At 40.5% G+C, this 13,262-nt stretch overlaps 1 protein-coding gene across 1 annotated transcript in view; it reads right to left on the bottom strand.

Moving 5' to 3' along the window:
- The window catches only part of LOC134659708 (U5 small nuclear ribonucleoprotein 200 kDa helicase), an 82,721-nt gene extending 69,459 nt beyond the window's left edge, over positions 1–13,262 (bottom strand). Inside the window, exons 1-6 of the mRNA XM_063515400.1 lie at positions 13,119–13,262; positions 12,795–12,958; positions 11,811–12,009; positions 9,998–10,109; positions 8,905–9,032; positions 1,476–1,589 (exon numbers count right to left, since the gene is read on the bottom strand). Of these exons, the coding sequence (XP_063371470.1) occupies positions 1,476–1,589; positions 8,905–9,032; positions 9,998–10,109; positions 11,811–12,009; positions 12,795–12,958; positions 13,119–13,163 (762 nt within the window). The 5' untranslated portion in view covers positions 13,164–13,262. The remainder of the gene's footprint in view (positions 1–1,475; positions 1,590–8,904; positions 9,033–9,997; positions 10,110–11,810; positions 12,010–12,794; positions 12,959–13,118) is intronic.

Here is a 13,262-nt window from a genome sequence, read left to right as displayed (position 1 = left end):
CGTCTGTTACGATCAGCACAGATATGGCCGCTAGGTGGCGACAGCGCCACGCGCGGCTTATGGCTTTCCCCAAAATTGGGACCGAACGGATGTACTTTTAGCTACCTGTAGCAAAGCGACGAAATCGCGGAGTGAGACACGCCTGCTAGTACTATTATTTATTCCGTCACTGAAGTAGCATGACAAATACGAACATTTCCGAGAAAATACGATAGAAAACAATTATGCACTACGTCTGTAGAAGGTTGTGTACATATATATGAAGAAATCCACCCTAAATATATCTATTATATCTATATTATAAAAAGACACTTGTATTCACTACATAGTATAAAACAAAGTCGCTATCCTGTCTGTCTGTCTGTCTGTATGCTTAGATCTTTAAAACTACGCAACGGATTTTGATGCGGTTTTTTTTTAATAGATAGAGTGATCAAGAGGAAGGTTTATGTATAATTTGTTAACCCGTTCGAAGCCGGGGCAGGGCTATGGAACTCTCCGCGCGAGCTCGGTTTTACACCTACGAATCTGTTCCCGTTCACGGTAGAAAAGCGAGCTAGTTGGTTGCCACACGCGCTCACGCACGCACGTCGCGTCGCCGCGCGCTCGAATATGCCAAATTGTATGCGAAAGAAATGTCTTCTTCACGACCAAATAACACAGCTTGTAGTGTCGATGGATGCAGAAACAACAAAATTAATAAAAAAAACCGTTTTTGCTCTTCCGATAGATAGGAAAAGTATAGTATAGATAGATAGACATTCTCAATATAAGTAGTTTATAAAACGGCGTAAACACTGCGGTTACTGCAGGGAGATATGACCTTTTAAAATGTTTCGCAGCCACTTGTCGGAATAAAACGCATAAACGGAATATTATACTAATTGCAACTTATCTTACTCATGTATAGTTATTGTACGCTATGATTTTATATGGCAAGTTCTAATGCAAGTTGGACAATTAAAACTTATATTTTAGGTAAGTATCTTCTATAGAATATAATTATAGTTTAAGTAGGTAGGTACCTACTTATTTGTAAAATCATTTCTAAGCGTCGGCAACCCTAGCGTTGTGACGGCGCGCGCGGTGCGGGGAGCGGCGCGTTGAAGGTCACTCCATTGTATTTTTGTGTAGGTATCAAAACGGTAAGTGTTTGCGTTTTCTTTGAGAGATAAGTATCTGTTCGTAAGAACTATTATATAATCTGTGGCCGGGCGGGTCGCTAGTAAATGGTGGAGGGTAAATTTTGTTTTCTGCCAACAAACTGTTCTGCAGTTCGGCAGATAAGTGTTTTTATGACACGGTAATCTTGTTTATGGATCAAATAAATAAAAAATAATAATAATTAAACACGTAGTGTAGTATCCACTACTATCCACCTCACAAGCCATTTTGAGCATAATTTGGACTAGCTCGATTTCTGTAAGATTATTCTAGGTATAACATTTAAATATTTATATGATTGCAATATTTACATTAGCGTGTATGGCGTTCCGTTTGCCCTCGCCATCGCTGTCCTCTTCTGCGCTACTATCCTTCTCTTTCTCATTGTCTGACCCTTCCCCCTCCTCTCTGTCTTCCTCGCGAACCTGCGGAAAACATTTCATTATACAGGGTGTCCCAAGAAGTAGTGATATACTGAAGCTGGGAGGTAGAGGACCTAGAGGGCTATCTGAATCACCCCCATGTATGTTCCGCGATTTTTCGTATTTTCGGAGTTATGATTTTTTTTTAATTTTTCACCTATCGCCGAGTACGATGAGATTTTTATTTATGGTGACGTGAATTATTGCGGTAGATGCTTGTTTTTTTTTGTGTGCTAAGCTGATAGATAGGCCAATTCAGTATGGTAACATTTACTATCGTTAGACCTTTGAATGGAATTAAAAAAAAAATTAATGCCAAGAAAGATAAAATTACCCAGTATGTTTTATTTTTTTAAGCGCCCTTGAAGTTGTGAACATACTGGGTAATTTATCTTTCTTGGCATTAATTTTTTTTTTAATTCCATTCAAAGATCTAACGATAGTAAATGTTACCAGACTGAATTGGCCTATCTATCAGCTTAGCACACAAAAAAAATCAAGCATCTACCGCAATAATTCACGTCACCATAAATAAAAATCTCATCGTACTCGGCGATAGGTGAAAAATTAAAAAAAAAATCATAACTCCGAAAATACGAAAAATCGCGGAACATACATGGGGGTGATTCGGATAGCGCTCTAGGTCCTCTACCTCCCAGCTTCAGTATATCACTACTTCTTGGGACACCTGTATACAGTGTGTAAATCCAATACGGGCGAATATTTAAACGGTGGTTAGCATAGGACCTAAAAAGTATATTGAGATAGATTTTACTTAGAGATGCATTGAAAATTATAACCATACAAAATAATTCGGCCCGCAATGTAATACACCACACACGTTACGGGATACGAGCTTTTTAAAGTAACTGTCAACGCTTGTTGGCAGTTACTATGAAAAGCTCGTATCTCGTAATGTCATTATCATCTTGTTTCTTAATGTTTACAGTACATTGCTGCTCGGTACATGTGGAAAAAATTAATCACGGGGTCATAATTAAGTGTAACTTAAAAAAACATCTTAATTAATGATAAGACGGGTAAATTCTATATCTGGTTTAATTTATTGCCCGTATTTGACTTACACACTGTATAGTCTGTCAAGCTTGATATGTCAGTAGCAATGTAAAGCAAACTAAAGTATGGTATCCCTAGGAAACGAACAAAAAGCAGCAATGTACATCGAACAACGGTGAAATGTAAACACAACAGTTCCACAGATAAGATATAAATGACACGAGATTTTAGAAAAATTAGAACGAAGTGTTGCAAAGCCGCGATTTTTCAAAGCCGCCTTTTTCTACTGACAAGATTTGCTTGACCAAGTATAACATTACAAAATAAATTACAAAAATATTGAAATCTACTTTAAATCATCAACATTATGAGTATGCGTCCTCATACTTTCCAAACCACCATATTGGAATTGTCAAAAAATATGAATTTACTAGTGACTTAAAGTGACTTTTGTTTACAATACAGAGTCTGTGCGGAAAGTGAAGAGTAGTGGAATGTATGGGGCCCAATACAATCCACGACTCTTCTCTTTTCGCACAGACTCTAGTTAGCAAGTTCCATAGAATGACACTTTACATAACACCTCTGTAACACGGTTGTACAATAAAAAACTATCTTATCTTATTGAAGTGAAAACTTCTTTAGCGGCGCTGTGCACTTTTTGTGATGGGGAAAAAATGTTAAACTCGCGAGAGGTAAGATTCGTAAGACGTAAGACGGACACGTGACCTGATCGAAAAGCTGTTACAATGTCATCGAGTTTTTCTTTATTGATTTGTTTGTTTGTTTATTTCAATATACATCTGTAACTTACAGCTAACAAGCCAAAGCGTCACAAATATTAATATACTATGTCAAACATTATACATAAAACTATCTCTAACAAACATGTAATAGCAGTAGCAGTAGCCACATTAGGATTAGGATTTTTCTATTAATCTCTTACATTTTTCAATAAAACAATACCATGTAGAGTGAAACAGATCTCCTTGCGGGTCTTCATTGAGTACGGAGTTGAGCACAGAGAGTGCGGTCGAGAGCGGCGCGTGTCGCTGCAGCGCGGTGCGCGCCGGCGGGCATGCCAGGAGAGGCGCTGAGCGCAGGCGGGACCGCGCGTTGGGAGCGTACAGTCTAACCACTTCTTCGACCAGACCCGTACACTCTATTTTGTTGCGTATGATACCTAATGCAAACTTAACTACCGCTAGATATCGCCTTACTTCCAGAGACTCGTACCCGAGTACGCCCAGGAGGAATAACGTAGGATATAGATAAGGGTAATTCGTGAATTGCTTCTTGTACAAACTTCGCAAGTACTTTTTTTGTACTTTCTCCAATACTAGGCTATATTTTGCTTCGTGTGGGTTCCAGACTGTGGCATTTGATTCTAACCCACTCCGAACCAAGGCCGCGTAAAGGGCTCTAACCGCCGCCGATGTCATATGTTGGGAATTGCGTAACACAAATCCTAACTTTTGTGCTGCTCTTTTGGCCACGCTCAGGGTATGTTCTCGGAAACTAAGTTGCGAGTCGAACAGAACTCCTAGATCGCGAACCGTGGCGACCCTCATTATTGCGTCTCCGCCCAAGGTATATCTGTGATTAAGCGGTACAGACGACCGAGTAAAGCTCATCATTTCGCATTTTGAAATATTAAAATTGAGTTTGTTTAGTATACTCCATCTATATACCGAGTTGATATCATTTTGAAGGTCTATGCAGTCTTTTTCGGAACTTATAACTTTTACTAATTTGACATCATCCGCAAACATCATTATTTCAGAGCATTCTACATGATTAGGCAGGTCATTAATTAAAATATTAAAAAGCAACGGCCCTAGGTTCGACCCTTGGCTTATGCCGGAGAGTGTGTTGTACGGCTCTGATTGGTACGGTCCGTATTTTACGAACTGCCTCCTCTCCGATAAGTAACTAGCAAATACCTTGAGCAGCTGTGGTACAAAGCCCATACTACTCAGTTTAATCAAAAGAACGTCGTTGTCTACTCTATCGAACGCTTTTTGGAAATCCAGATACACTACGTCAACTTGTTTCCTATTGTCTAGTTCTTTTGACATTAGGTTTACAAGTGAAACTAGATTTGTAGTTACAGAACGTTTGGGTAAAAAGGCGTGTTGCGCGGATGTAATATGTGGTAAACACTGCGGTAATATGCGAGCATGTAATGCTATTTCAAATACCTTAGCTAAAGAGCATAATATCGCTACCGGTCTGTAATTCTCTACTTGGAGTTTTGAACCCGATTTAGGAATTGGGGTTACCCGAGATTCTTTCCACGATTTAGGATATACGCCAGCTTTGAGTATTATATTAAATATATATGTTATAGGTTTAACTATGCAATCTACACATGCCTTAATTACGAAGGGTGGTATGGCATCGGGTCCCGCGCTCGTATTAGGTCTTAACCGTTTAACAGCTCCCCTTATTTCCTCTGAACTGAAGGCTTCTACTGCCACACGCCTCGAGTGTGCCGTACTCAATGCGTCCGCTGCGGTTGCTTCGAGAATTGGTGGATCTGGGAGAAACACAGACTGGAAATGTTTTGCAAAAGCGGTTGCCATATCCGCTCCTTGACATTCTTTTTCGCCGTGATAGATTTTGGTCTCGATTCCTCCATGACAACGTAAACTATTGACATATTGCCAAAATTTTGCAGGTTGACTACTTAATTCACTCGATATATTTCTGACGTAAGTTTCATAGGCCATCTTAATATCTTTTTTCAAATTTGTTCGCATAGGTTTAAACTGGTCAAGATATTTACTATTTCCACTCTTTTTCCACATACGGTGATACTCATATTTTAGCTTAATGTCGTGAATTATTCCTTTAGTATAAAAAACGGGATATGCCCTAGTCGACGAAGGCTTTCGAATTTTCATTGGAATGCATGTGTTAAATATATCATATATTGCGTCATTAAACATTTCGACTGCTAAATTTGGATCTTTCGTGGCAAATAAATTATCCCAAGCTGTATTTTTAATTAATTCATATACTGCTGCATAGTCTCCCTTCGGGAAGATCCAATCCTTACCAATAGGGATATTTGAAGGTGGTAACGTGATTAAAGACTTACGAAGCTTGTATTCGACGCGAATGAATAGTGGTGGGTGATGTCCATCAATTACCGATAATACTTCCCCCGGCTCCGCACTCCGAACCTCCACTCTCTCACTCAACTCCGGACTCGTAAGCACCGCGTCTAGGATTCTTTCATTCTTATTATTTACATTATTATATTGACTAAGGTCACACCTATTTAAGAAACAATCGTACAACAATAAAGTATTTGTGCTAGCACTATGGTAATTTAAATCGCCTAACAACAGTATTTTCGTGCTTTTAACCTTTTCACTGACACTTTCCACACTCTCAAACCATTCCGTATAAACGCTATCGGTAACATTCGGAGGTATATATACGACACACACGTAAACGTATTCCCCGTCAATTTGAAACCGTGCCCATAGGTCTTCTCCGGAAGGCGTTTCGAATTGTGGCACGCGCTCGAGAATGATCGGTGGACGCGCTGCCAGAAGTACTCCGCCGCCACTACGTCCATCACCTCGGTCACGGCGCAACACCTTCCAGTCTCCTGGACATAGTTCTGCGTCTTCTACCGATTCATTCAAATTTGTTTCAGTTATGGCTAGCAAGCACAGTTTGTCCATTGCGAGCGTCAAATTAACTCTCCATTCCGTTAGCTTACTCCGCAGTCCTCTTACGTTCTGATAGTAGGCGTGTAGTATGAAATTGGTTTTATGATTCGCCCGTGCTTTTGTTCCGAAAGTTACGAAAATTCTGCTTCCAGGGTTTTATGCATATATCTTCCGCCCAGTAAGCGGGGTCCAACACCCGCTCAACATACTTCAGTGGAACAGTGAGTTTGAATGATGCATAATTTCCTTTTGCCTTTAGTGTCTCGACTGTGCAAACGTCTTCCCCACAGATCTCGGAAAGATAAGCCTGTACTTGATCGTTAGTTGTGCCCACTTTTACATAAAACAAGTGAATGTAACGGCACCTCTCCGAAGCTTTCAGCGGGCACGTAGTTCCAGGGAGAGCTGTGCCTCTCTTAACCTCCAGTTGTTTTCGCGGGCGTATCTGAGATTTACCTCGCTCCTCGCCCCCCGCGTCTGAACTCGCCGGTTCTGCTAACGTCTCCGCATACCTACCACTGTCCAGGCTATGAGGAATCTGACCAATCTGACCAGTTATTGGCGGCAGTAACGCCTTTTCAGAGGCTTTCTTTTCCGTTGAAGGTGGTACAGACTTACGAGTTGCGTCGCAGCTTGGCGGAGACTGCGTTCTCGGTTTTTCAGTAACGGACGCGTAGGTGGCAACGGGGTTGCTGTCTCTATAAGTCACTAACGAATTCAATCTCTCTTCAAGGGCTGCCACTCTTTCTTCAACAGTCGTCACTCTGGTTTTCAATTGCGCCACTGACTGTACTAGTGGCGCAATCTGGTTTTCGACTGCTTTGCCAATTAAACTTATTAGGCGTTCATCCAGGTAGTCTTGTAGCTCCTCCCTAACTAGAACTCTGATATTATCTAGACACACAGAGTCATCCTGGGCATTATTCTGTGGCTGTGGGCGACGGAACGTGACGTGCGATCTTGTCGAGTGATTCAAGAAACTGCAATCCATGGATTCATCAACATGCGCTGTGTGTACGGTATGATTGAAACTGAAGTCGGATGTTCGTATTGGTGTATTTGTGTTGTCTCCTCTCTTTGCCTGTCGACAGACGCAGCCCGGGCATATCCATGTTTTTCTCCGTTCTGTCGTCAGCGTGTCATATAGGTCCTTTGTGATATTAGCACACACCAAGTCATATATGTCCGTACAAGCCAGGCATTGTAAGAAGCGCTGGCCCGGCTGGTCCCCAATGATGTTGTGACAACCGGCACAAGCAATAGGTGTGGTTTGCGTAGCCATTTTGCTGTTCATATATATTTTTTTTTAAGTTAAATAATTAACAAGTGAACAAAGAAAGACGGGCTGCCGAAAGCTGTTATTATTGTCGCCGCGCCGATGTACTCGTAGCGTTATGACTCACCGATAGCGCTCGTTGGTCGCGTGCCGTGCGCACTATGTCCTGACGTAGGTAATGCCACCGATGATTGTCGCGCTGCGTAGCAATAGGTCGTAGCCGATGCGCGCGAAGATGTAAAGCGTAGCAAGGTTTCGTAGCAGGTGCGCGTAGTCACGGTGACGTCTCTATTCCTTGTCTCCCCAAGTTTCGCCTACTGCAGTCAAGCGATCGTGGTCCAGCGGTGCGTGTGGCGGCTTTCTAATTCGCCCACCCCGGTTCGATCCCCGGCAACGGAGGTGGCGAAGCCTAGCTGTCCTCTTCTAAGACCGCCCACTGGGTGGAGTCCTCAGGTAAACACTTCTTAAGAGTGACAAGGAATGGCAAGCAACCAATCACAATTAAAATAAGTATTAAAAAAAGCAAAGATTCACAGCAGCAATTAACACGTCCGCTCGCGACGAGTGCGAGACGCATCTTCATTTAAATGCCATCTAGTGAGTTTCCCTCTAACTGTACTTATATAACTCGAATACTAACAGTGATGTGCTTAGGGGTTTCAAGTAATGCGACGAAATAACTCTAGATGGCTTTAACCTCAATTATACATCATAGTGCTGCAGACATTTTGACAGACTTGTGAGGCATTGCGTTTTCACTTCTGCCGGCACTCCCGGAGTGCAACCCGTTGTTTTTTCTTACCTCTCCGTAGGCATCCTCGTCATCTTCATCTGAAGACTCCTCAAACTGCACATTAATGCCGTATGTCTCGTCAATCTCAGTCTTGCCCTCTGTTGGCGAGCTGATATTGAAGTCCGTTATTTACTATAACACCTCTGTAACACGGTTGTACAATAAAGAACTATCTTATCTTATCTTACCTCTCCGTAGGCATCCTCGTCATCTTCATCTGAAGACTCCTCAAACTGCACATTAATGCCGTATGTCTCGTCAATCTCAGTCTTGCCCTCTGTTGGCGAGCTGATATTGAAGTCCGTTATTTACTATAACACCTCTGTGACACGGTTGTACAATAAAGAACTATCTTATCATATCTTACCTCTCCGTAGGCATCCTCGTCATCTTCATCTGAAGACTCCTCAAACTGCACATTAATGCCGTATGTCTCATCAATCTCAGTCTTGCCCTCTGTTGGCGAGCTGATATTGAAGTCCGTTATTTACTATAACACCTCTGTAACACGGTTGTACAAAAAAGAACTATCTTATCTTATCTTACCTCTCCGTAGGCATCCTCGTCATCTTCATCTGAAGACTCCTCAAACTGCACATTGATGCCGTATGTCTCGTCAATCTCAGTCTTGCCCTCTGTTGGCGAGCTAATGTTGAAGTCTGTTATTTTCTTGCCTGTGAATAAGTTTGTATTGATAAGGACACAATAGCGAATATTCATAGAAGGTAGCATCCTATAGAAGTGGTCTACGCGTGTCTCCGTGAGGGACAAAACATACGCAATGCGACGCTATGATTGGTCGAATTTATTTGTTATGGTGTACAAATCAATTCGACCAATCATGCATCTAATGTACGGTGGGGAATTAAAAAAAAGTGAGACTGTGAATGACTGTGACAAGGACAAACAATAATAGCCCTTTCGCTGCTACTCCTACTGAAAGATACATAAGACTATCCCGTTCTGTCAGTTATCCCCACCACTCATGCCCAATCCAGTTTAATACTAGATTCATGGGAATATTACTGCAAGGTTTTGCCGCCAGAGGCCAGAGTGCAGCACTAGCGAGGTAAGTATACCATAGAGTAACTTATACACACTACCTTAAACTGTTTTTTGACAAGTTTTCACAGACAATCAAATATGACATTGATACATCAAAGTTTGTTTACAAAGGGCCTACCCGGGACACGCGAAATCGAAACTCAGCTACCTGCCTCTTTATCGCTCCAATATGCAAGAAAACTTTGCCCCCTTGTAAAACAATTAGTACATAAACAATGTAAAACAGTTACAAATTTTCGACATAGGCACGTATTGTGCTAGTTACGGCACTAGGGCGGTAAAGTAGGAAATTCGTGGCGTTAAATTAAAACACGACCGAAGGGAGTGTTTAAATCGACACGAGTTGCGAATTACCTATTCGCACGTGTATCGTACGTTTTACAGTACATATGGCCCTTAAAATTTTCGACATACGCACGTATAGTGCTAGTTACCGCACTAGGGCGGTAAATTAACGCCTTATGTACCGTAATACATATTGTTATATAGGTTACATTTTTGAGATGATTGAATAGATGCCATATGTATGAATGTTTGAGCCATGCAAAGTACATATTACCAACAATATTCTTACCTAAGTTGACAAGCAGGGCAAATCTGTCATCGGGAATAGATCCCAGGAGCAGCTCTATCTCTTTCTTTCTTTCATGGTCTTTTAGCCTGTCGTTCTTGAGCACTACAAGTACCTGTCAATAAAAATATATGTATTAGCCTTAGATTCACCTGCCCTGTTGCCTGTAATCAAAACTTGTAAGCTAAATTATGCCTACTCCCATCATAGACTAGGAATCCTCTAGACGGAGTTTAGAGAGAGCAATTATTTCATGAAACCGATGCTGCCAAAAATACTGGGGTGCGGGGGACGAGGTGAGCTAGTCCCGTGCCGTGATTGGTCCGTTCAAAGACACGGACGTCACACAAAGACACTTTGACTCGAAGATTGAGTAAAACTACCGTATATTTGTGGCAGAGGGGGTAGCGCTACTATGCTCAGTCTAGAGGATGTCTTGTCTGTGACTCCCATTATTTGATTAGTCATTCGCGCGACATGTTCATACATCGGGGTTTTCGGTGCGGGAATGATTTCGTGTATTTATAACTTTGTTTATTGTAAAATGTGAATTAAACGTAGGTAGTAAGGTCCAAATGTGCTTAGAAATGTTAAATTTGTATCGTTTTTTACAGTTTTTACCTGTTATTTGGCTAGTGTAACATTCCCGCACCGAAAACCCCGATGTATGGACATGTTATTCAATGTTAGTATGTCTCACAAGTGAACCTTCTTACTTATGTAAGTATATTGCATTTTTTAATGTTTTAATCCAAGAATTGACTATATTTGCAAGTGCAGACTTCAACTAAATTGCAGACAGGTGGTTGTGCGTGATGAATGTTTGAGGTTTTGTGAGAAGATGGATGCACGTCCTTCTACAGTTTAAAATGGTACATGGCATGGTTGCAGGGCGTCTGAGAACAGTTCCCCGTCGCATGGCACTTTCAAGAAAGAACCCACGTGTCATCGGCCCGACTTACTACGAGCACCTTCCTGCCGATCTGAGAAATGAGCCGTGTGACGAAACATTTAAGCGCAAATTGAGAAACCTTTTGTTGGATAACCCTCTGTATTCTATAAATGAGTACATGGAATTGAATTTGTAACGATGTATGTAATTTTATTTATTATTCAATTGTTGATTTGTATTTAAAACATGACATTTTGTTCTATTGTGATATTTTTATCTTTATTTGACATTTTAATGACAGTTACAAATTATTTACGTTGACATCGACTTTAATGTTAACTAGGTTTATATTCAATTGTTTTGACATGTTTTTCTTTGTACATGACGATCCTTATTGGGAGACATAATTAATCTTAATCTTATTATTTTTATTTTTAAATTTATAATGTAATTTTTGACGATCATGATGAGAAGATAAACATAATTTTGACGAATGTAGCAAATTTATAGTGTAATTTTCATCTTGAAATAAATAAATCTAAATCTAATCTAAATCATTATCTTATGTTAATATTGTGTAATTTGTCATTAATTGGATACTGTTTTCTTTATCTTTTAATATTCTGTGTAAGTTAGCAGTGGTTTAGTATTAATACTGTTATGCTGTTTAACTTGTTTTGAAATAAAAATTAACATGTTCACTGTCCGTGCCCCGTATATGGGTCACGGCAAGCCTCTATTACAAAATCGTAAGGTTAACAATTCAGATTGGGACAGTGAACGTGTTAAAGTTAGCTCAATAGGAAAGAGTCACGAAAACATGTTAATATTTACACATTTCTTCTAAATTATATATTGTTTTAAACTGTTTAAATTTCCATCCTTTATGCGCCCTCTTTAACATATTAATATTACATTCCTCACCTCATCACACGCTCCACAAAGAATGTCTCTCGGCTGGTCCCCGAGGGAACCCTGCATGAAGGACAGCAGCAGTTCATACGCATGTCTAGTGTGCTGTGCCCGGGGACGGTACACCGCTCCGGTGTTCTCGTCCGCCCAGGCGGCACGGTTGCCTTTGGACTTTGATAGCTCGTATGATGCCTCGTCACGTTTCTGTCGTCTGAGGAGATGGGAAATTATATTGTATAGTATAGATACAATAATATTAACATATAACAGTGACACAATACAAACAAATATTTAATTTATAAAGACAAAAATAGAAGTGTGAAAGAGAGTTCAGAAACAAAACAACTAAAATAATTTTGACCCATGTAAGGCAATGTTTCAAGAAATAAATAAATCTACTTTACAAGGATTTGTTAGACAATTTTCACAAAAGCATATTTTCATAGTAGCGAATTTTCACATCGTATTTTATCACGATCGCAAATTTCATTGTTCGTCTTTTTTAATGCAGCGATTATTCATGTAGCGTTTTTCAATGCTCGTATATTTTACCTGTCCGATTTCCTGGTCCAATGTGCATTGGGTCTCACTCTCTCATTAAGCAAAATGTGAGATGCAAATATACATTGGACCAAGAAATTGGGACAAGTGGACTACCACCCTTAGACACTGCAATCTGCTGTAAATGTAAGTTGATTAAATAAAAAATAATACTTAATAATAATCTTCAATTCATAGACCAGTATACCTACTGTTCTCTTTTTCTACAATAGTCCCAATGCCTGCTGAGACCGGTTCATAGGTGTCTATTGTTGCGCCGGGTTCCAGCAGGCATTCTACACGACATAAAAGCTCTCCAAGAGGTGTCTACGTGTTGCATCTGTGTCCCCACGCAAGCTTATCAAAACACCGGGATTATAGGCCCGTGAAATCTAAGGAGATACAAATAATAGTCTTGCTTGCTTGTTGTACAAGTAACATGTTTACAATACTCACTTCACTTTCCGCTCCTCCGCCTTATCTGGCTTCGTGCGCTGAGCACGGTCGCCCATACGCGTTCCCGTGAGCTTGCCAGACAGCGAGAGGACCTCTCCCGTTGCCTCATCACGGCCGCGCCGCTCAATAAGCCGCACATCGGCTTGAAGTACGAGGTTCGAGTTCTACAACAGATATCATAGATGGCTACTTCGACGTGATATTATTGTTATTATAGAAGTGTTAGATGATAATTACAATGTATGAATGATATGTAAAAATGTTAAACGTAATTTGTTGCACAATAATAATGAAATTCGTTAAGGAAAATGCAAAATAAAATACCGCTTTATACTCGTACTGCAACTGTCTTGCCGCAGCATCCGCCATGCTGCTTGTTTACTTATAAACTATCGGAAAACACAATAACTTATTCAGTTATTTAATTCTAATTAAACTTTATTTTGGAATACATATACTATACGACGC

This window comes from Cydia amplana, chromosome 25 (genome assembly GCF_948474715.1).
Source record: "Cydia amplana chromosome 25, ilCydAmpl1.1, whole genome shotgun sequence".
Taxonomy (NCBI): domain Eukaryota; kingdom Metazoa; phylum Arthropoda; class Insecta; order Lepidoptera; family Tortricidae; genus Cydia; species Cydia amplana.
The sequence above is the reverse complement of the archived record's forward strand: the minus strand, read 5'-3'. Positions and strand labels throughout refer to the sequence as shown.